Source organism: Polypterus senegalus, chromosome 12, assembly GCF_016835505.1.
Source record: "Polypterus senegalus isolate Bchr_013 chromosome 12, ASM1683550v1, whole genome shotgun sequence".
In the NCBI taxonomy this organism is placed as follows: Eukaryota; Metazoa; Chordata; class Cladistia; order Polypteriformes; family Polypteridae; genus Polypterus; species Polypterus senegalus.
In genome coordinates, this window is record NC_053165.1 from 162823920 (window position 1) to 162846638 (window position 22719).

The 22719-nt window shown below is 42.9% G+C and overlaps 1 protein-coding gene across 1 annotated transcript in view; it reads left to right on the top strand.

Moving 5' to 3' along the window:
• The window catches only part of LOC120540103 (sialic acid-binding Ig-like lectin 13), a 35180-nt gene extending 13310 nt beyond the window's left edge, over nt 1-21870 (top strand). Inside the window, exons 5-8 of the mRNA XM_039770590.1 lie at nt 4382-4642; nt 6643-6736; nt 18257-18329; nt 21525-21870. Of these exons, the coding sequence (XP_039626524.1) occupies nt 4382-4642; nt 6643-6736; nt 18257-18329; nt 21525-21659 (563 nt within the window). The 3' untranslated portion in view covers nt 21660-21870. The remainder of the gene's footprint in view (nt 1-4381; nt 4643-6642; nt 6737-18256; nt 18330-21524) is intronic.
• Nucleotides 21871-22719: the final 849 nt, after the last annotated feature.

A 22719-nucleotide genomic window follows, 5' to 3' on the forward strand; every position in this document is an offset into this window, starting at 1 on the left:
CCTGCAGCCCTAAGTTTAGGGTTGGTGGTTGGCCAGTCTAAAATCTAGCAATCCTTGAGTCAAGCAACTGGTTAGCAGACTCCAAAGTCAGTCAATAACACTTGTCCCAATCTATTGTCAAGCTTGGGTCACAAAGTTGCACTGAAGAGCTCAGCAGGTTTTCCAAGGAGCAGGAACTTTATTGCTGATCTGCCAGTTACAAACACAAGTCTCTTACGGAGGAGATCCAGCCTCGCAAGGAACAACTTTCAAATGCGACACATCGGCCCCGACTCCAGCGGGAAAGAACACAAAGTCCAATTCATCAAGGGGGTCCAGCAGGCCGGCAGCAAAGGAAGTCTGGAGGGAAGAGAGACAGGAGAGTGAGAGACCTCCGGATGGCCACGGTTCGATCTTTTAAAAGTAGTAAGGGGCTTTGCCCCCTGCTCGCTTTGCTTGCCCACCCCTGGGTTTGGTTTACCGGATATACGATTTAAAGAGATTGTTATTTTCATGGGTATTGTTACATATGCATTATTTTCAATTGTACTTTAAAACTTTTGTAAAAGCAATACTTGTCCTTTATTTCCAGCCCCCGGTGTGGTTAAATCTCTTATTCGCAGAACGTAAAACGTTGCTCGTGTTGTGGGGGGGAGGGAGGATGGCAGCATAATGTACACGAAGGACAAGTGGTCGGATCATCTGCTGGCTTGCTGCTGCTGGCGAGCTGCGTGTTCTGTTTGTCGCGCTGCACGTCAATCATTTAAAAGCCTGTACAGCAGCTGTCCTTTTACCACTTCGCGTCTCTGACGTTCATGTTGTCTGGGGGGCTGAACGGACGCTAAGGAGAAGTGGTCGGATCATCTGCTGGCTTGCTGCTGCTGGCGAGCTGCGTGTTCTGCTTGTCGCTTGTCGTTGTTCTAAGAGCTGAGAGCACATGAAGTGTTTCTGCCAAAAGCATTCCAACAACTGCTAGGTTAGATGTCTGTGAACTTGTTTTAAATGTTGTTTCAATTCCTTGTCTCGTGGGACATCAAATTGTCTTCTGAGATGATCACGTCTTGTCTCCCTACTCTCCCTCCCAAGATTTTTTTTTTATAATAGAGAGACATAGCCCCACGCAACGCTGGCGGCTGCTCCCGCAATGAGATACTGAAAAAGTGTGTTGCTTTTCCATTGAAAAACTGTTTAAGTGGGGGTCTCTAAAGGGCCGTTGTGTCCCCCTATGGCAGCGGTCACACTATCTCATGTCATTCTGCTTGCCTGGCAGTTCTATTTGGTGAACAAATTTCTATTTGGGCTTCATCTGGCACTGTGTCAGCTGGGCATCCATCCATCTATTACCTAACCCACTATATCCTAACTACAGGGATCTGCTGGAGCCAATCCCAGCCAACACAGGGCGCAAGGCAGGAAACAAACCCCGGGCAGGGCGCCTACCGCAGGGCACACACACACACACCAAGGACAATGTAGAATCACCAATGCACCTAACCTGCCTGCATGTCTTTGGACTGTGGGAGGAAACCCACGCAGACACGGGGAGAACACACAAACTCCATGCAGGGAGGACCTGGGAAGCGAACCCTTAAGGGTCTCCTCACTGTGAGGCAGCAGCACTACCTACTGCGCCACCGTGTTGCCCTCAGCTGGGCATGTGAGCAGAAAAAAACAGCAGATTTATAAGGCAGATTTGCAGAGAGCGCAGCGACATATGAAACTTATGCTAACAGGAATAGTAAAACACACTTTGGGTAGATAACGGTATAATGGATTGTAATTACATATTTGTAGATGGGGAAGTGTACAGTATTTTTTAACAAAGGGCAAATGTATTACTGATGAATTATGAACACAGTGTGGAGAAGACGGGACAAGACAGATGTTACCCTTCAGCCGAAGTTCCTCATCCAGTCGGGGCTCATATTCCTTCTTCATGTCCTTTTTGTCCATTTTGGATTCTTTGGTTTATGTTACTATTGTTACCTGTTTGCATTATTATGTATTTCTTATTAGTTTTGTGTATTGTTTAATAAGTCTGTGCCTATGTTTGTTCTGTTTTGTTCTCTTGTGCATTGCGTGTGTTTTGTCTTGTTAGAGTTCTCTAGGACTCACCTTTCCCCTTTTGTATTCTTTATTGTGGAGCCTTTTTCAAAATGCCTCAAATCCCATCGACAACAACATCATTTATTTCTAGAGCATGCTTCTATACAAATGTTGGAGCTCAAAGTGCTTTACAAGATGAAGAAAGAGAAAACAAAAATATAAAAATTAGGCAATACTAATTAACAAAGAATCAAGTAAGGTCCGATGGCCAGGGAGGAAAAAAAAAAAAAACCCAGATGGGCTGAAGAAAAAAAAAAAAATCTGCAGGGGTCCCAAGGCCACAAGACTACCCAGCCCTCACTAGGCATTCTACTTAACATAAATAATGTGGTTTTCAGGCTTCACATGGAAGAATTAGGTGATGATAGTCATGTGGACCTCTGGCCTTCAATGGAGGGACTGCACGATGTCCTGATCAGGTGGTGGGGTTTGGGGAGAAATAACAGCAGAGAAAGTAGGGGTTAGTACGGATTTCAGAGCCAAGAAATAAAATGATAATTCAATGCATATACAGAATATCAGGGTGACACTAAAATGAAGCTCAGAGGAAGCCAAGTTACAATAATGGCTAGTTAGCAGTTTTTTAAAATGTTCCACCGTATTAGTCTGGCGAATTTCTATCGGTGAACTCGTATTCCAGATTTCAGGAGCGTAACAGCAGAAGGCCGCCCGCCCGCCTCAGCACTTCATTTAAGTTTAGCTCTTGGAATTCTAAGCAGACCCTCATTTGAAGACCTAAGGTTACGATTTGGAGTGTAAGGTGTAAGATATTCTGAGATATTGGATGGAGCAGATTATTGAAGGCGTTATAAACCATCAGCAGTATTTTAAAGTCAATTTGAAATGGCACAGGTAACCAGTGTAGTGACGCTCAGACTGGTGTGATTTTTTTTTCCTAGTTAAGATTCTGGCAGCTCCATTCTGCACTTGTTGTGACTGATTGATGTCTTTTTTTGGTTGGTTCTGAGTGGAGTGAGTTACAGTGTTCTAGCCGACAGCAAACAAAAGCGTGAACTCATTTTTCCGCATCTTGCAAAGTTATAAGAGGTCTAATATTTGTTATATTTCTTAAGTGAAAAAATGTTGTTCTAATGATGTGATTAATATGTGATTTAAAATTCAGGTCCGAGTCAGTAATGACCCTAAATTCTTTACCTCTGTCTTAACGTTTAAGCCTAATGGATCGAGTTTATTTCTAATAGCAATTTTTGCCACTCACTAAGATTTCCAATTTCTGCTTATTTAGTTTGAATTTAGTTTTAAATTCACCACTGTTTCTGAGGTATTGGACTCTATAACTTCTCCCAACCTTCCCTTCTACATCTCTAACCTCAGGTAATTACACAGAGTAAAAGACAAGCAGGAGTTAAGTTACAACTTTAAATAATGTATTATTGATAATATTCCTAAAATAATAACAAGAAGCAAAATACGAGTGAATATTAGCAACCATACAACCTGATAAATGTTCATGTGTAGTTCCAGGTGGCACACAGACTGGTAGGGACTTTAAGTGTCTCCTGTTAAGTCATCATGTCTAGTCAGCTTTCTTCAGGATGGGCCGCATGCCTGTCTCATTATGGCTACCAAGTTGTGCTTCTCAGTGTGGTCTTCTTTTCAGTCCATGGCGTGTGAGAGGCTCCTTCATCATGATGGTATGAGAGAGAGGGAGGAGTAAAGCGACCAAACTTCTACATTCTTTGTCCAAATCCTTACACCAATAGGGTGCCGTGCTACAGAATGGCCTCTGATTTCAACCAATCCCAATCCCAGACCAGTTGAGGGGCGCACAGCACCTTTCACACCTGCCCCTCCAAAACCATTTGTTGAGCTGATTCTTGCCAGCTAGGTGGCCTGGCTTTCCTGTGGGGGTTGATTGAGGGGTCCTGCAGAGAATCACTGGCCAAACTGGTTTTAGGCAGTTCCCCTGACCGTGTTATAAAATTACAAAGACTCAGTTTAGACTCTTTTTAGTTAAACATTAAACCATTGCTGTTTTTATCAATGATATAACACTAATATTACATTTGCTTTGTCTAAGTCACAAATAAAGACGTACAAAATATTTGTCAGCTTGGATACAGAATGTCACACCACAACAGTGCGAAAGCTCATGTAGCGTAGTGGAAGTGAAGAACCTGCTCAGAAAGTATCAGCTCATCTATTATTGACACCCACTCATCAGTAAAAGACGTTAGTTGTGAGTATGAATGGCCTCAACTCGGACGGCCACGACTGTCCTGTATGGGAATAAGAAAATCCTTTCATTCAGAAACATTCCTCGAATGTCTTACAGATAAACCCGAGATTCTTCCCGAGTCTGGCTGTCTCATCGCCAACACATCGGTGACCTGCCATTGTCTTGTGGACTCCTACCCTCCAGCAGACATAAAGTGGTTCTCTCCCAACTTGGATCTTCCAAACGCCACCAGTTTGTGGCAGGGCAGACTGAAAAGGGGGATTTTACAAAAAGCCATTCCGTGGGAAGAAAGCATCACCTGCTCTGCGTCCAACCCGCTGGGAGAAGCCCTGATGTCGTTCTTGCCCACCAGAAAGGGTGCGGTATGCTTTACTCTTAATCGGATCAATGAATCCAGCAGTTAGTTTAGATCTTGAAATGAGGAACAGACTGAGGGCAACAGAAAGTGATTGTTGGGGCATCAGCTGGGTCACCAGGAACGTTCAAACAGTTTCTGCACTTTTACATTTTTGTTGGAAACGGTGAAGGCGGGAGGAATAGTAATTGGAAATTAAAAAACAATGCTGGGAACAATGCATCACAAACGATGGTGACCAAGTAGAAAAGTGATGTCATTTGATTTTTGAAATTCTTAATAGATAGAGTTGTGGCCAAAAGGTTTGCAAATGACCCCAGTGTTGGTGTTCCCCAAGTTTGCTGCTTCAGTGTTTTTAGATCTTCTTGTCAGATGTTTCCCTGGTATACTGAAGTAGAATTACAAGCAGTTCAGAAGTTTCTTTCTTTTTCAAGACCTCTGCAATTCACCCTGGCAGGCTGGCAATCAACTTCTGGGCCAAAACCTGACTGATGGCTGCTGCCCATTCTTGCATAATCAGAATTGGTGGGTTTTTGTTTGGCCACCCACCTCCTGACCACAAGTTCTCAATGGCATTAATGTCTGGCCTGGACATGGACCCCAAATGTCGACGTTTTGTTCTCCGAGCCACTCAGTTCTCACTTTGGCCTTATGCCCTGGTGCTCCATCATGTTGGTCACCAAACTGTTCTTGAATGGTTGGGAGAAGTTGCTCTCGGAGGTTGTTTTGGAGCCATTCTTTATTCATCGCTCAGGGTCAGAGGGCACCAGCAGTGCAGAGCTGGCTCAGGAATGGCAGCAGGCAGGTGTGAGGGAGGCAAAGACCTTTGGAGGATGGCCTGGTGGGTGTCAAGAAGGGCAGCAAAGAAGCCAAGAAAAACATCAGGGACAGACTGATATTCTGGGATTGGACTGCTGGGGGAAAAGTCATTTTCTCAGATGAATCCCCTTTCTGATTGTTTGGGTCATCTGGAAAAATTAAAAAGTGAGTGGTGCTGCCATCAGTCCTGTGTCATGCCAACAGTAAAGCATCCTGAGACCATTCATGTCATGTGGGGTTGCTTCTCACTCACAATTTGGCCTAAGAACACAGCCATGAATAAAGAATGGCACCAAAACATCAACCAAGAGCAACTTCTGCCAACCATCCAAGGACAGTTTGGGGACCAACATGATGGAGCACCAGGCTATAAGGCCAAGGTGAGAACTAAGTGGAAAGGAAAACAAAACATCGTAATTTGGGGTCCATGGCCAGGAAACTCCTCACTGAGATCTTGTGGTCAATCCTCAAGAGGCGAGTGGACAAACAAAAACTCACCAATTCTGATTCTGCAAGAATGGGCAGCTGCCATCAGTCGGGATTTGGCCCAGAAGTTGATTGGCAGCCTGCCAGGGTGAATTGCAGAGGTCTTGACAAAGAAAGGCGGGCCAACACTGCAGATGTTTGACTCTGTGCACAAACTTCATGTCCTTGTCAGTAAAACCCTTCAAAACTTCAGAACTGCTTGTAATTCTACTTCAGTCTACCAGAGAACCATCTGACAAGAAGATCTAAAAACACTGAAGCAGCAGACTTGGTGGGAACCAACACTGGGGTCCTTCTCAGAACGTTTGGCCACGACTGTACAGTTAACTAAAAGTGCAGAACAGCGTTTCTCAACCTTTAAGTATTTGTGACCCGAGTTTTCATAACAGTTTTAATTGCGCCCCCCTAACATTTTTTTGAAATGTAGAGGCGTATTTTATTATACCTACTTAACTTTTATCGACATTTATCTAACTCTTTATTTATCGTTCTAGTATCAGGACGTAGTTTAAGTTAATTTCAGTAGATGTATTGTTCATATTTTTGATTCTTGTTTTCTTTTTTCACATCTTTGCGCCCCCCTAGGGGGTCCGTCCCACAGGTTGAGAACCACTGGTGTAGAAACTTTTTGAATGTCCCTCGTATTTATAAAAGAATGCAAGCTCACTGACAGAGCCGTGTTTTGTGTGTATTTCAGATAAGTACGTGTATGTGGCGATCACTGCGGCCATCGTCTTACTTGCTGCCCTGACACTGGGACTTCTGTACTTCAGGAGATGGAGGAAGATCAGGTAAGAGTTCTCATTTTGTCTTTGATCACAAATTCACAACACTTCACTGGAGAATAATCTGACGTAGCACTTCGAGCCACAGTATTTGAATGAAAATGTGCTATATAAATAAATATTGTCGTTGACGTTGTTTAACGTAATTTAATAATATTGTAACAACCCGTGGTTGAGTATTGAAGTTTTCGGAGCCGAACTCTGCCGTGCACTTCCCCCAAGCTGGTCTGCCAGCAGAATGCCAGCGCCATGCACGCAGCTGTACCCAGCTCATTAAGCAAGCGAACACTCGTGTCCCATACACCGCATGACCCCGAGTGTCTCCGTACATAATTGCATAGATGGAGTCTAGCAACACACAGCTCTGTCCTTTTGTATCTCTTTATTAGAGCCGATAGTCAGAAACAAAGCTCAACATATTGCAAGGTCATTGTCAAGGTCATTCAGAAAGACATCCTTCTCCATGATGGTCTCTGTTACACTTACCACTCCTGGGCTGCAAATGACCCAAGCCCACCCAAGCAATTGCAACACAAACACATATAACATTTATAGTACAACAGGAAATCAATTGCCTTGCTTGCCCAGTACAAACAGTAACGTTACAGAAATACCCACAATGCACCATGCCGCCAGCGCTGACTGCCGGGTCATTACAATATTGTTAGGTGGTTTTGCACTCTGATCAGTTTGACGTAATTTAATTTTATCTTGTGAAAGTTAACTATTGTATTGTTTAATTGAAAAGCGTTTATGGCACAGTGGTTCTCAACCTGTGGGGCGGGCGCCCTAGGGGGGCACGAAGTAACGAAAAGGGGGGCGCAAAGATGTGAAAAAAAGAAAACAAGAATCAAAAATATGAAAAAAAAAATCTGTTAAAACCTAAAACAAATTAACTTAAACTACATTCTGATACTAGAACAATGAATATATTGTTTTGTGTTTTGCCTCCGGGATGTTCCTTTATCAACACGCCAAGAGCGCAGCGCCGCGGCGGTGGCTTATTGACCTTATTTAAATCTGATTTTATTTGCAACCGCCCTTCCTTTCCCCTTTCATTTTCCCCTTCAACTTTTGAGCTCAGTATGTTTGAACTAGTCTGCTCACCACCGCTGCTGTGCACACTCATTTATCGCCCTCCAAAATACAATAAGAACTTTTTAGATGAATTTGCAGCTTTCCTGGCTGATATTACCTGCAGATATGATCGCTTCCTTTGTTTGGGTGATTTTAATGTCCATGTCTGCTGTCCCCTTAATCCTCTAGCAAAAGACTTTCTGGACATTATTGACTCCTTTGGTCTCTCTCAACTAGTGAACAGACCAACACATGGACAGGTTCACACACTGGACCTGGTTCTTTCGCGGTCTCAGAATCAGTGACTTGGACATTCTGCCTCCCAGCTTTTCTGATCACTCGCCTGTTCTGTTTAATCTGGATTTGGTCTCTGTTGAGCATGGTAAATCCACCACCACTCGTCCCTCCCGTGTCATTCTCCCCTCTGCTGCTGAAGATTTTACAGCTGCTTTTTCACCAATCTCCACATCATGTGAATCCACGGATGCTGATGTTTTATTGCAAACTTTCCACACTTCCTGCTGTTCTGTGATGGATGTCGTAGCCCCACTCAAACGGAGACAATCCAAAGTCAAGCATGACCCATGGCTAAATGAACAAACTCGCTCCATCAGGCAAAACTGTAGGCGGCTAGAACGTAAATGGAGGAAAGATGGTCTCACTGTTACCTTCGACTGCATGAGAGACGCGTGGTCCCATTACCAGAGAGTGGTCAGAGGTGCAAGGAACCGTTTTTTCGCTGACATCATCTCAAAAAACTCTGGCGATCAACGTGTCTTATACAAAACACTAAATGCTGTCCTCTCTCCAGCCGTAACTGTTTTCTCTGCTGCCTCCACTGCTCTTTGTAATCAGATCCTCACGTTTTTCTGGATAAGGTCACGAACATTAGATCCCAGATCTCCATTTCTTCTTCTGGCTCTGTTGATTTAGCGCTCCTGCGCGGTTCCCTCACCAGCTTTGAACCTATTTCGCTCCCCATCTGGAAAAATCGTTGCCTCAATGAAGCCTTCGGGCTCTCCGGACGATGTGGTGCCGTCCAGACTGCTGAAAGATGTGTTTCCTGTGATTCGATATGATGTCCTAAAGATCATAACTAGTAGTCTATCCTCGGCTATAGTTCCTCATGCTTTCAAACACGCAGTTGTACATCCAATTGTGAAAAAACCTGATCTTGACCCTGCCATTCTTTCCAATCTTCGTCCAATCTCCAAACTACCTTTCTTGTCAAAATACTAGAAAAGTAGTTTATGAGCAATTAACTCATCACCTACAGGACCATCAGGTAATGGATCTTTTCAGTCAGGCTTTAGGCCCCAACACAGCACAGAAACCGCGCATTTACGTGTCCTAAATGACGTCCTTTTGGCATTGGACTCAGGATTCCACGTGGTTATGGTTCTTCTCGACTTATCTGCTGCTTTCGACACAATCGACCACGACATCATGATCTCCGACTCGAATCCGGGGCTGGTGTATCTGGCTTAGCCCTCGACTGGTTCAGGTCATATTTCTGCAACAGGACTCTCAGAGTCATGCTAGACGATTTTTCATCTGAATCAGTCCCACTCCCATGTGGGGTCCCCCAGGGTTCCATTTTAGGGCCACTACTTTTTCAATCTACATCCTGCCTTTAGGTGCAATTTTTAGAAAGCATGCAATTTCATATCACCTATATGCTGACGACTGCCAAATTTATTTCTCCCTCAAGCCAACTGACTCCACCAAACCTCTCCTCGACTGCCTATCTGACATTAAGGACTGGCTGGCTGTAAACTTTCTTCACCTGAACGATTCAAAACCGAGGTCATTGTTTTAGTCCCGACTGCAAACAGGCTCCACCCCTTGGCCTCGTTTCTCTTCCCATTCCAGTAACTTCGTCTGTCTCCAATCTTGGAATCAAAATGGATACGTTCCTGAAAATGGATGCTCAAGTCAACAGCACAGTAAAATCCTGCTTTTTCCATCTAAGGCGAATCGCCAAACTCAAGCCTATTCTTTCTAACCACCTCCTGGAATCAGTAATTCATGCATTCATTACGTCCGGCTTGACTACTCTAATTCCTGCCTTTTGGTATCAGTAAAGCCACGCTTTCTAGACTCCAACTGGCTCAAAATGCGGCTGCAAGGCTTCTAACTGGAAGTAGCAGAATCCAACACATTTCACCAATTTTGAAAACCCTTCACTGGCTGCCGGTTAGATTCAGAATCGATTTTAAGATTCTCCTCCTAACCTATAAGGCATTAAATGGTCTAGCCCCTGCCTATTTGAGTGTCTTGCTCCATCGTCACAATCCTCTTCGTGTTCTTAGATCCGCAGATCAGCTGCTCCTAACCGTTCCCAAGGCACGTTTTAAAGCTCGTGGTGAAAGGCCTTTCTCCGTCAGTGCACCCAGGCTCTGGAACTCCCTGCCCTTAGTGGTTAGGCAAGCCGCTTCAGTCGCCACATTCAAATCTCGCCTAAAAACGCACTTCTTCACATTGGCTTTTAATTCTTAACCTGTTTCATTTTCCACTTGCCTTTTGCTATTTTCTCTATTTTATTTGGTCCCTTGACCTGTTTTTAGTATCTCTGTTTTAATTCTCTCTTAATGTTTATTTTTAATATTTTGCTTTTAGTCCTGCTTGTTGTAACTGTACAGCGCTTTGGTCAGTTGTAATGCTGTGTTTTTAAGCGCTCAACAAATAAATATGGTATGGTATGGTATGGTAAATATAGAGTTAGATAAATGTCGATAAAAGTTAAGTAGGTATAATAAAATATGCATCTATGATATATCATTAACTAGCAGAATACCTGCACCTCGCAGCGGAGAAGTAGTGTGTTAAAGAAGTAATGAAAAAGAAAAGGAAACATTTTAATAATATCGTAACATGATTGACATTGTCATGAGTGTTGCTGTCATATATATGCCTGCCTAAATAAGTCACCCTCGCTTTGCTCTTACTTTATTTACCGTTCATTTAATCATGGCTAGTGGCGGAAAAATTATAAAATGGAAGGAGGATGGCTTTACCAAAAAAATTATTGATGGCGAATCGATTATTCATAAAGCTTGAATTGGTGATCTGTTTTTCTGTGTTAACCTCATATTTTTTCATACTTCTTCTCAAACTAAGGTGGTGCGTGCAAGGGTAAAATGAATCGGGATGTGCTGATCAATGTAATCGGTGTACCAGGAAATCATGCATTGACAGACGTGCCCCTTTGCTTGTAATGCAAAGTGTGATTAAATGCATTATTTTTAGCAGCGTTATGGAGCACATGCATCGAAGCTTCTCAGCTGTGCTTGTGCTAAGAAAAGGAAAGATTTTAAAAATAACGTAACACGATTGTCAATGTGACCTTTTGTAAGTAGTGCCTGGAGGATTCAGTGCGGAGAAACTCTAGAGAGAGCGTGTGGATTAACTTGTGGATTTTTCTGTGAGTATTTGGTGGCAGTCTGACGAAGTTGCTTCGGAAGACGGCGTTAGCCGTGGAGCTCAGCTCAGAGCGAAATGAGATGAATGGGAGGGAGATGATGACGTGACTCCCCCCACAAGCCTTAACTGTCAATCCCCCACAAACACAGTCTCTCGGAATTTGCATAAGCACACCCCTTCACCTACAATTTGAACTTAGTTACAAAGTGATCAAAACTCTCGTTTATATCCTGCGTCCTCTCATTAAACTTGTATCCCGCATTACCTGTGGGCATGTGAAACGCCAGCGGTAGCCTGTCTATGAACTTAATTTAAAGTTTAGGTTTACACCTTGCTTTCTTTTCGAGGTAGCAGCACTCATGAATATGGTAGTATATGTCACTCGCTCGCTTCTTATTGTTTCGCTGCCTTCTCAATTATATAATGCATGTTTTCTTAAGCGCTTTTTGGAGCTCTTCCTGGTTTTCTATGCACTGCGTTGACAGTCAGTTCACGTGATTACGTGGGAGGCGTGATGATGTCACACAAAACTCCGCCCCCCACGTCATTCCAGCTCAACTCCATTACAGTTAATGGAGAAAAATACCTTCCAGTTATGACCATTAGGCGTAGAATTTCGAAATGAAACCTGCCCAACTTTTGTAAGTAAGCTGTAAGGAATGAGCCTGCCAAATTTCAGCCTTCTACCTACACGGGAAGTTGGAGAATTAGTGATGAGTGAGTGAGTGAGTGAGTGAGTGAGTGAGTGAGTGAGTGAGTGAGTGAGGGCTTTGCCTTTTATTAGTATAGATTAAAAAAGAATAAATTGGTATTAGTGGGCTCCTTTCAAAAAAACATTAGGGGGGTTGAGATTAAAACTGTTATGAAAACTCGGGTCGCAAATACTTGAAGGTTGAGAAACGCTGACTTATGGTCATTAGTAAGAATTCATTCTATGGCACTTAAATTGGCACTTAAAGCTGGCACGTTGATTTGTGAAGCGTTTCAATGAATCTCCAGATAAACCAAATCAGTCTAAACACAAAATAGAAAAGAAAGAAATCAACAACTGGAATGCAAACGGCTTAAAACAGAAGGTGAAACTAAACTGGTGATGTGGTGCAGAAAGATGGCAAAAAAAACCCCAAAAAAAACTGAGGTTGCCAGGGTAAGGTCCTTGTGCCACCTGCTCCAATTTTCCAGACTGGGCAAGGATGTGGACCCGGGGCTGTGGACCTGCATATCAGAGTACGTCCGCTAAGTTGACGCAGGTTTTCTTGTTATCGGTTTTATTTTTGTACTTGCTGTGCTACCCTTCTAAGAGGGCTTGAAACCTGTTAGGATACTTGAGAGTTACAAAGCGTAAAGTCACAAAACATCCTCAAAATGTCCCCTAGTTGGGGGATATTACCGTCAAACCCTGGGTTGATTTAAATGCAAATATTGGGTCTTTATAAAAGAGAAATTCTTCAGAAATGCTCTTCAACAACAATGAAGCCCCGTGGAGCACAAAAGAAACGTTTACCCGAAACGATAAGGCAGTGCAATGCTGACAAAGTTCAAAAACAGTAACAGGCGGAGTGGGGGCTCTGAGGCTGGGGGTCTGCACTGGCAATCGGAAGGTTGGCGGTTTGAATCCCGTAAAGGCCAAAAAAGGGACTCTGCTCTTCAGCAAGGCCCTTAACCTGCAATTGCTGAGCGCTTTGAGTAGTGAGAAAAGCGCTACATAAATGCAAAGAATTATTATTATTAATCCAAAAAAGAAGGAGACGTCACACAAGCACAGCAAATAACACAAGCAAACTCACCAACGAACCACCAGGAGCCATTATGGGGTGATGGGTAGGTGGTCCGGCCTCAAAACACACGGAACATACCACAAGCAAGAAGACAAAGCTGATAGTTAACAAAAGTAACATTAACATAAATTAATGACACAAAAAAATTGAACCACAGCCAAGGGAGGAACTCTGGATGAAATATAACAAGATCTACGTAATCAACAGAGACCTCGGAGTATTCACTGTTAACATTTGTTGAAATACAGTATATTTGTAATGCATACTGTAATAAAATGCACTTCCTTTATTGTTCCAACAGATGCCACATCACAAACATTTGCACTAATAAGATGCATTACTACCAATGTTTAATATCTCTGTGGCAGAGAGACGGGCATTAAGCAAACTCCTGTCAATCATGAATAATCCACTGCATCCACTGGACAGTGCCATCTCCAGGCAGAGGAGCAGCTTCAGTGACAGACTTTTGTCACCGTCCTGCTCCACTGACAGACTGAGGAGACCCCACACTATGCGACTCTTCAATTAGTAAATGCTAACATTAATTTTATTTTAATTTTTTTCATTTTTATTACTCTTTAATTTAATATTGTTTCTTTGTATCAGTATACTGCTGCTGGATTATGTGAATTTCCCCTTGGGATTAATAAAGTATCTATCTGTCTATGCGTCATGTGTTGGAATGACAAAGGCAATGCACTTTCTTATATTTAAACGTCTAAGTGTCTGTCTGTCTGTCCGGCCCGGAAGTGCGAGGCTACAGCATGAAGCTCAAAAAGCCCGCCAGACGGTCTCAAGTTCATGAGTCAGAAGAAGAAAGAAGTGCGAGGCTACAGTATGAAGCTGAAAGAAAGCGACTTTGGCCGAAGTGAAACTGCCGAGGAAAGACAAACAAGAGGGAGCCACCGATAGACAACAGAGGCGAGCATGCTGGAAAAACGAAACTGCTGAGGAAAGATTTCAATAGTTTCTAGGAGCCTGGGCTTTTTACAGCACGGGCTAATATGGCTAGTATTACTACAAATGTTTGTGATGCTACGTCTATTGCAGTGACATGAAAAAGGTTTGGGGCACATCCATGACCCCAAATAATGAAATTAAATCGAAAAATAAATGATCTTTAATAAAGTCTTTTCAGACAGGACTCTAATGCAGCAGTAGCTCAAATATGGCTGACCTCCTGTTTATATGGGATTGAGGCAGGAAGGGGCGGGTCCAGGAGGGCAGGCAATGGAGCTGACGTCATTGGAGGAATGGCTGTCAATCTGTTCTGCAGAGGGAGGAAGAGAGAAGGCATTGGCACACATGTGGCTTTCTGCTTCCTGACAGTAAAAGACCATACGTCCGTTGCTTTTAAGAATCTCAGCCACTTTATTTACTCCTTCAAGCCAAATGCATGCTGAGAGAGCAAAGGGAGAAAAACAGCAAGCAACTGTAACATAAAACGAGGCTCTTGAACAATTTTCCAGGGTTCTTCCATTCAACTTTTTCTCTAGCAAGCCAAATACATGCCTGCTGAAATAATCCATCCATCCATCCATTTTCCAACCCGTTGAACCCGAACACAGGGTCACGGGGGTCTGCTGGAGCCAATCCCAGCCTCCAAAAATAATCTTAACAAAAAAATAAATTGGCAAATGGACATAAAAATTGTGTAAGTACTACACAAATATCAAAAGAAGAGTTCCATAATGTTTTACAATCAATTTACACTATCAGACTACATGAACAAACCTGAGGGAGCAAAGGGGGACCAAAAGAAGGCAACCGTAGCATAAAACGAGGCTCTGAACAAGTTTCCGGGGTGCTTCTAATCAACTTTTTCTAAAAGAGAGGGCAAACAAAGAATCACTTCAATGCTAAAAAAAATAATTTTTAAGCAAATAAATAAATAAATGGTGCTCCACAAGCCCACCCTACCTCTAGCAAGACAAATATGCACCTGCTAAAATAAGGGCACAAGTACCCATCAATGCACCCCAACTGAGAGCCTGCAACACATGCTTTCCCAATGATTGGTTCCGACCTAACATAACGTTCATCTCTCTATTACCGTATTGACTCGTGTACTACACGCCCTCGTGTAAGACGCGCACCCTAATTTTTACCAAGAAAATTGCGAAAATCGTTTTGCCCCGTGTACGACACACGCTGTGATTGTATAGGAAGTGTTTAGAGAGAGCGAGAGCAAGCAACCGAGAGAGATCGAACCCACGCAGAAGAACTAAACATTACAGAATTACATTTCCTCATGTATGATTTTCTAATGCAAATTTTCAGGAAAAAAGCAGCGTAAATACGGTATATAAAAAAAATCCTGGGATGAGACGTGACTTTTTCAGAGAGATACTTTCATGTCCCGGGAGTCAAGACTTTGTGCCAAGAGATTTAAGCACACCCGGGGCCGGAAATAAAAGACAAAGAGTAGATTGTAACGGTTGTCACGTATTTTGTGTGCTTTTAACTGTTTCTGCCGCTTGCTCCCTTTTTGTCTGAGGGAATAGTGTCTTAAGTGATATCTCTTTAAGGGGAGCAGGCTGCCAAACCACACCTGTGGGTCCTTACCAAAACGCGCTTTGGTGTGACGTAAGAAGAACCGTCTTTAAAAGGCAAGAAGGCGCGTATTTTAAAAAAAAAAATAAGAAGCAGCTGGGAAGGTGAATGCGAACAAGAAGCTAGCGGTAAAACAAATAAGACTCTGTAATGAGGACGGTTGGGCGCACGGAAAAGGAGTGCTGGCTAACCAAGAAGGATCTTCGGAGCACACGGCTTTACTTTGCTTTTATGATGCGGGTGTCTGCCATGGACAGAAGTTAACGGCGATACACTCGGGTGAGATGGACTTCAACTTTCAACAAAAGTGTCCTCACCAGGCCGGTGAGATGGCTTCTTTCACATATATATACAGTATAACGAGTCAGTGGAATATGTTTGACTTGTACATTGAAATTATCAGCAGACTTCCCAGGCCGTGTGGACTATAAACTTAAAATAAAGTTAATATAAAAGGGACTGGGGAACGTGTGGGAAGTGTGTGTGTGTGTAAATTATATTTGTGTATATATGTGTATATATATGTGTATGTACTGTAGATATGTTTGTGCTGTATGTAAATAGGGGAAATTTCCATTTCTCTCTTTCTCTCTTTCTCTCTCGCCATTTTCTGGGGAGTATATTATAGAAGGGTTTAAGGGAGTGATATATCAATTAGGCTTGTTTAGTTGTTACAGATTTAATAAGGATTGGTTAATTAAAGGGTGTTTATTGTTTGTTTGATTGATTTATAATATATATGTTTATTGTTTGTTTAAATAATTGTTGAGGGGGTCATTTCCTTTTATAAATTTATAAAGGACATCTCCAGCTGAGGACATCAGATTGGGGCTAAGGTTCTCTCTGGGTCCGTTTCCTAATAGAATTAGTTTTGCTAAGAGCAGGAGGTTTTTGTGTGTGCCGGGCTCCTCATCCAACTTAAGAGGAACTCGCTACAAGATGACAAAGTAGAACGTCGTAAAGAATTCAAAAACACTGGCACGGTACACAAGCAGAGCAGGTCAGAGATAATGGAAGTACAAAAATTCAAACGTCTCAAAAAATGCTAGTAAAGATCGCATTAACGCAAATAACTGGGAATTATTACTCAGTGAAATAACGGAACAGTGAAAAGAGATCGAATATACAGTATTGTTCGGATTTAAACTTGTACATTGTCTAATTTGTGTTGCCATCAGGGAAAAGTTGTGTTTCTTCTCAATGAAGAGGCGTATCTTTGAGAGTTAAAAGATTTGTTGCTTGGTGAAAGTGAAATCCACTTACATGAGCGGCAGAGATGCAAGGTGGCTGGCACATGACGTGGGAAAGGGAGGTTGGCGAGTGAAGTGAGCATGGGGGTTAAGCCCCCTAGTATTATATAAAAGTAGTATAAAATGATACAAAAAAAAAAAACAACAACCCCAAAATACAAATATAACATGGTAAACCAGATTGACCCTGTTACATATCACGTCAACCCTGGTTCAGCACCAGAGCCCTTAAGCTTCCTCCCAAGTGCAAGCATGTGACAATTTATATTTATATTTTTATTTATATTTATATATACACTAGGTTGAAATCTAATAAGCTGATTTCTGTCTGTCCATATTCAGCGTTAATGTTTGCAGTGCACCATCTGTTGGAATGTACTTTGTAATGCATGTCGTAACAAAATGCATTGCGATTTTCATTCTAACAGATGGTGCATCACAAACATCAGCACTATTTTCATGACTCCCACACCAAATGGCATATAACAGACAGACAGACAGACATACGCTTGACCCTTCAATATGGTGGATCGCGTTGTTTACTGAGTGCAGGCTCAGAGCGATGTAACAAGTTCTCAAGTAAATGCAGTTATCGCTTTCCAAATCACCAACTCTAATATGCATACGCAGAAAGACGCTGATTTGTTTGAACACAAAGTGGTTTGAAACTGGTTAACACAAACGCAACTCAGCAGCATCTGCCCATAGGCTTGAGCGCCAGACAGTTGACCGCGGAGGAGCGGAGAACAAGAACTGCAGTCAGCAGCAGCAATTGTGGAAATGAAACCTCTGAAGGGTCCTGGTCACTGCCAATAGACAAACTCAAACACAGTCTCAGTCCTAGAGACCTCGGCCCACCGGTCCCAGACCCCTTTCTGGTTGTTCTGTTTGCTGGACCATCTAATCTGACCAAAGAATCTTTTCATTCTTGGCCTCCAAGGCTCTCAATATCTCAGATGTCTTTCTATGGGCACAAAAACCGCAAGTGGCCCCGAGTGCCTTAGCAGGACACCAAGGAGAGGAAAGGACTAGTGGGAGGGTCAGTGACAGGTCATAATTTTCATGTTACTTATATTTTTATACAAATGACTAACAAACAGAGATGTGATATGAATGGCTAATCAGCAGCTCTAGTCAGGGTGTGACAACTGAAGTCTCCAGGCTGAGGCCAAAGGGGCATCTCCTATATAAGCAGGCAGTCTGGCCCACAGCTTCAGGGTCCAGTAACTCAAATTAGTTATTTTGTTCACCCTTGGAATCTTCAGCAGGGCAACATCTTGAGATCTTCATGTGTACCCCGGTTTCTCAGTAATTATGAGATTTTTTTAGGTAAGCAGGGCATCAGCCATTTAGAGCGTAATGTGCATTTTATAACCGTGGTTATCTTTTACTTATTTATTGCATTCTTTGAATATTTTATTTCTGTCTTCTTCACAATTTAGGGGGACATCATGTGCTACAAGATCAGCAGAACCCAACAGCGACGTTTCAACGACTATCTATGAAAAACCTGAGGTATGCCGTCGCTTGATCACAAGTTTTAAATGTAAGCGCTGTTTGCACGTACAGGGGGATTAACTATGAGGGCAGGTTCAGACGAGATCCCTCTCATGATGGTCTCATCATTTGCACCTCATTCTACTTTAAGGGACATTGAGGTAAGTGATAAGTGGAGGGGGACGCTGACTTTCTCACACATGCAATGATGCTTATTTAAATTACACATTGGACTCTTAACATGTGAATGTGGCCTGATGTTTGAGATGGCATCTCACCTTTATCTGTATAGGGTGGTCCAGATCTAATTATGCAGTTTTCATTACGCTATAACGTATTACGTTTATTACATAGAAAATCACCTGAAAATTCAAGGACCATCGAAGTGTGCGAACTGACGACATTAAGAATCGTCTTTGCGCCAAACTGGAATCGTCACTGCATAAATCACAGTCATCCAGACGATGCAATTAGATCTGGACCACCCTGTAGATGCTGTGGAATTGAAGATCCAATCTTTATCAAGTCCGCATTTGTTAGAAAAGATCAAACGCTTCACGGGGTGCACTTACTTTGTCTCACGACTGAATGCTACTCACTTGTCCCGTATGCTTGTTTGCTGTAATTCTTACGTGTAAATGCTCTCGGTGTGGTGACACATTGGCTTGGATTTTGCCCTGAGCATTTTTAGACACGTTAGACAGTTTTGTGTTAATCCGATGTCAGTTGCTGCCTTTTGCTTTGTCCTGTCCAGACCTGCTCATCTAACTCTGGGCTTGATGTGCCTTTTTTATTCCTTCCTTTAGTCACATTTAAAGCTTAGTAAGATAATCGTTTTGAATTTCACATGAAATAACTGGCAGTGGGACAAGTGAGTCACACGTCGTATTTTAAACATTAACAGTCCACTGAACTTCATTCACCTCCACCCTGCCAACTAACGAACTGCTGGGACGTGAATGGGATGAATGGATGTTGTTAAATATCATGGAGAAGAGCCTCATCCTTACCAAATGGAACCCTTGCTGTTGCCCTCATGGCAGTGCGCTGCTGTCCCCACATGGAGGTTCTTACGCTACTGAAAAGTCGGGTGGAGTCCAATCACAGCGGACTCGGACAGAATTCCGAGATGTTGGAGATTTAAACTTATTTATATAGATTTGCATTACCCATAATAACCAGACCCCCGTGACCCTATATTCGGATTCAGCGGGTTAGAAAATGGATGGATGGATGGATACCCATAATAACAAAGGGACAATATGCAAATGTATTCAAATTCAAAGAATTGACTACTTTCTGAATAGCCACCTCATCACTAGATGGGGCAGCCGTCTCTAGGGTCCCACTGCACTTCATTCATTCATCACCCTGAGGGGTGGCTCAGGTGCAGGAGGCTCAGGGCCCCATTAAGTCCATCCATCCATTTTCCAACCCGTTGAATCCGAACACAGGGGCCTGCTGGAGCCAATCCCAGCTAACACAGGGCGCAAGGCAGGAACCAATCCCGGGCAAGGCGCCAACCCACTGCAGGACACACACCCACACCCCAAGCACACACTAGGGACAATTTAGAATCGCCAGTCCACCTAACCTGCATGTCTTTGGACTGTGGGAGGAAACCCACACAGACACGGGAGAACATGCAAACTCACGCAGGGAGGACCAAGGAAGCGAACCCACAGGTCTCCTAACTGTGAGGCAGCAGCGCTACCACCACTGCGCCACCGTGCTGCCCACCCCATTAAGTCTTTAGGGTTTATAGAGTTACGACTGTCAACATCCCATTGATGGCCTCTTCCTTGCACTACGGCTGCCCGAGGCCCAGCTCAATGAGACTGAAGAGAATCCCCATCCCAAATGATGGCAGTGCCTCCTGATGCCCTGTTGTGAATTCTTCTCTTTATTATACAAGTTGAGTATCCTTAATCTGAAAAGCCTGGGCCCGGCAGTTTTCTGGAGTTTGGAGTATTGGCCTATGCATAATGAGATCATTTGGGGTCACCCTCGATGAAGTAGGGAAACGTCAGCTGGTCCAGCTAAATGACGACTCCTGCGTGTAACGATTTATGTCACCAAGCTGCTGACGGAGCGTGACAGACATTTGACACCTCAAAAGTGTTGAAGGTGGAGTACTGAATGGATTTTAGTTTCCGTTTCAGAGAGCCAATGCTGCGGATTTGCCTGGATGACCTTTTACTTCTTTTCGGCAGTTTATATCAGCTACCTACTGTCACCTCTCAAGGAACTGGCCCACCGGCAAGGCCAGATTAAGACCCCCACAGGTCACTGGGTGATTAAGCTCCTTAACAGAGAGTTGATTGTACTTTTAATAACGTCCCCTGGGTGGTGCCCTACTGGCATTTTGGTGTGTGGATATGCCCTTGTTTCATCCAGCGGGGGGGGGAGTGGGGGATCTCTCCTTTGGTCATGTCATTGTATAAGTACTGCATTGTTTCATGGAGTTTGGTAAAAATGGCGTGTCATACATAACATGTAACTCATTTTTGTCAACATAGAAAGCCAATGTGCAACGGTGTCTGGTTCTCCTAACGTAATCATCATATTGCAATATGGGCACCAAGAATGAAGTTCACCATAAGACCGACATTCCATTAACGCACAAGTCATCTGCAGGTGTCATCGTGTCACTTCACTGGGGGCAAAACATGTTATCTGTGATTTGTTGCTTTGTGATGCTCTAAGCTTCACGGGTATCCATGACTGTGTGTCGTTCCTTTTGGCACTCACAGCAGCCCCCGACCTCCCGCCATCCCTCAGATCATCAATCGCACCTGCTATTGGACTGTGTGGGCCATAAGTGTCCACTGTTTGTCGTGTAGTGCTTAGTGATTCCTTCGGTTTCATCTGGGCAGCGTTTCTTACGTTGCCTTGGGATTTGGGTGGGAGTTTGCATGTAATTTGTTTATTGATTGTTCTTTGCATTTAAGTTAATGTATTCATTATCAATTTATTACTTGTCTCTGTTTGTGACAGTGTGAGCCTCGTCAAGGTGGGGACATTCCTGAGGTCTCTGAATTAAAATAAATAAAGGAAGTAAGAACCTCAGTGGCTCATCCCAACCGCCGCACTGGTGTGCCATTGTCACCGTCGCCACAATGTGTGCAGTTGGTTTAACACACAAAGCCCTGCTATTACATAAGAATGAAGTATTTTTTTTTATTTTTGCTTTTTTTTTTATGCCTACTTTAGGATTTTAAGTATGAGGAACAGAATAAGGAAGAGGACTATGAGAGCATGCAGCAGGGCAACCTTTACGAGAACATCGAGCTTTCGGCAAGAAACTCAAAATGTGCAACTGACTCGAATGATGAAGCATCTGAGTAACTCTGACGACGGCCACAGTCATGTCAACTCCGTGATGGTTTATGATTGGCCAATGATGTCACATGACATGGCTGTAGTAAAGCTTGTTACTCAACAATTGTTCATTGTACTGAATATAAAAACTCTAAAGGTAGACTGGTGTTACTGTAACTCTCTCTCTCAAGGCACATGGGTCAGGACAGGTATTGTAAATTCTACTTTGACATCTCTTGAATTATTATTATTATTATTATTATCTTAGAAATATAAAGCTTTTCTTTTATTTAATACTAGCTGAAATACTCAGCGTTGCCCGGGAGGAAAAATAAAGTGTTTTATTTTTTTTTAATTGATTGAGAAAAATATAATTAGAAAAACCCACAACTTTAAAAATTAAAATAAATTAACAAACAATGAAGTTTTTTTTAATTGATTGAGAAAAAAATAATTAGAAGAACCCACAACTTTAAAAATTAAAATAAATTAACAAACAATGAAGCTTCACTAATGTGCTTGTCTTGCAGTCTTGTATGTATGTTACCATCCAGTTGATGCTCAGAACTTGCCAACTCTATTTAATTCCAAAAGCAACAGGCGGTGCGACGGTGCCACTTATCGTAAAGAATGCTGGCGGTCACCTCCAGTTCGCCCTCTGGTGGTCATTCAGTATCAACTGGATGATAACATGCATACAAGAGCGCAAGATCACCCCCCGCCCTACCCAGAAGGGGGTGGGTTAGGGCTGATTTCACCTAATGATATTTTTAGTCGACCAATGAGAAACATGTGTGCCAAGTTTCATGAAAATCGCTGCAGCCATTTAGAAGTGATGCTGGAACATACTTACACACGCACACTGACTTTTATATACATAGATAACATAATCTATCAAGGGCTGGTCTGTTTGTCATTCATTCAATGTAAGTGTACAGTCACCCGTCATCATTCGACTTTCTAATCTAATTTTTTGCCATAACAGCTCTCAAATTTTTTTCCCTCAAATTCGGTATTGGGACTGCTATTTTGCTCATTTCACCCGACTTGCATCTGGAAAAGTTGGAACATCACACCACACAAATGT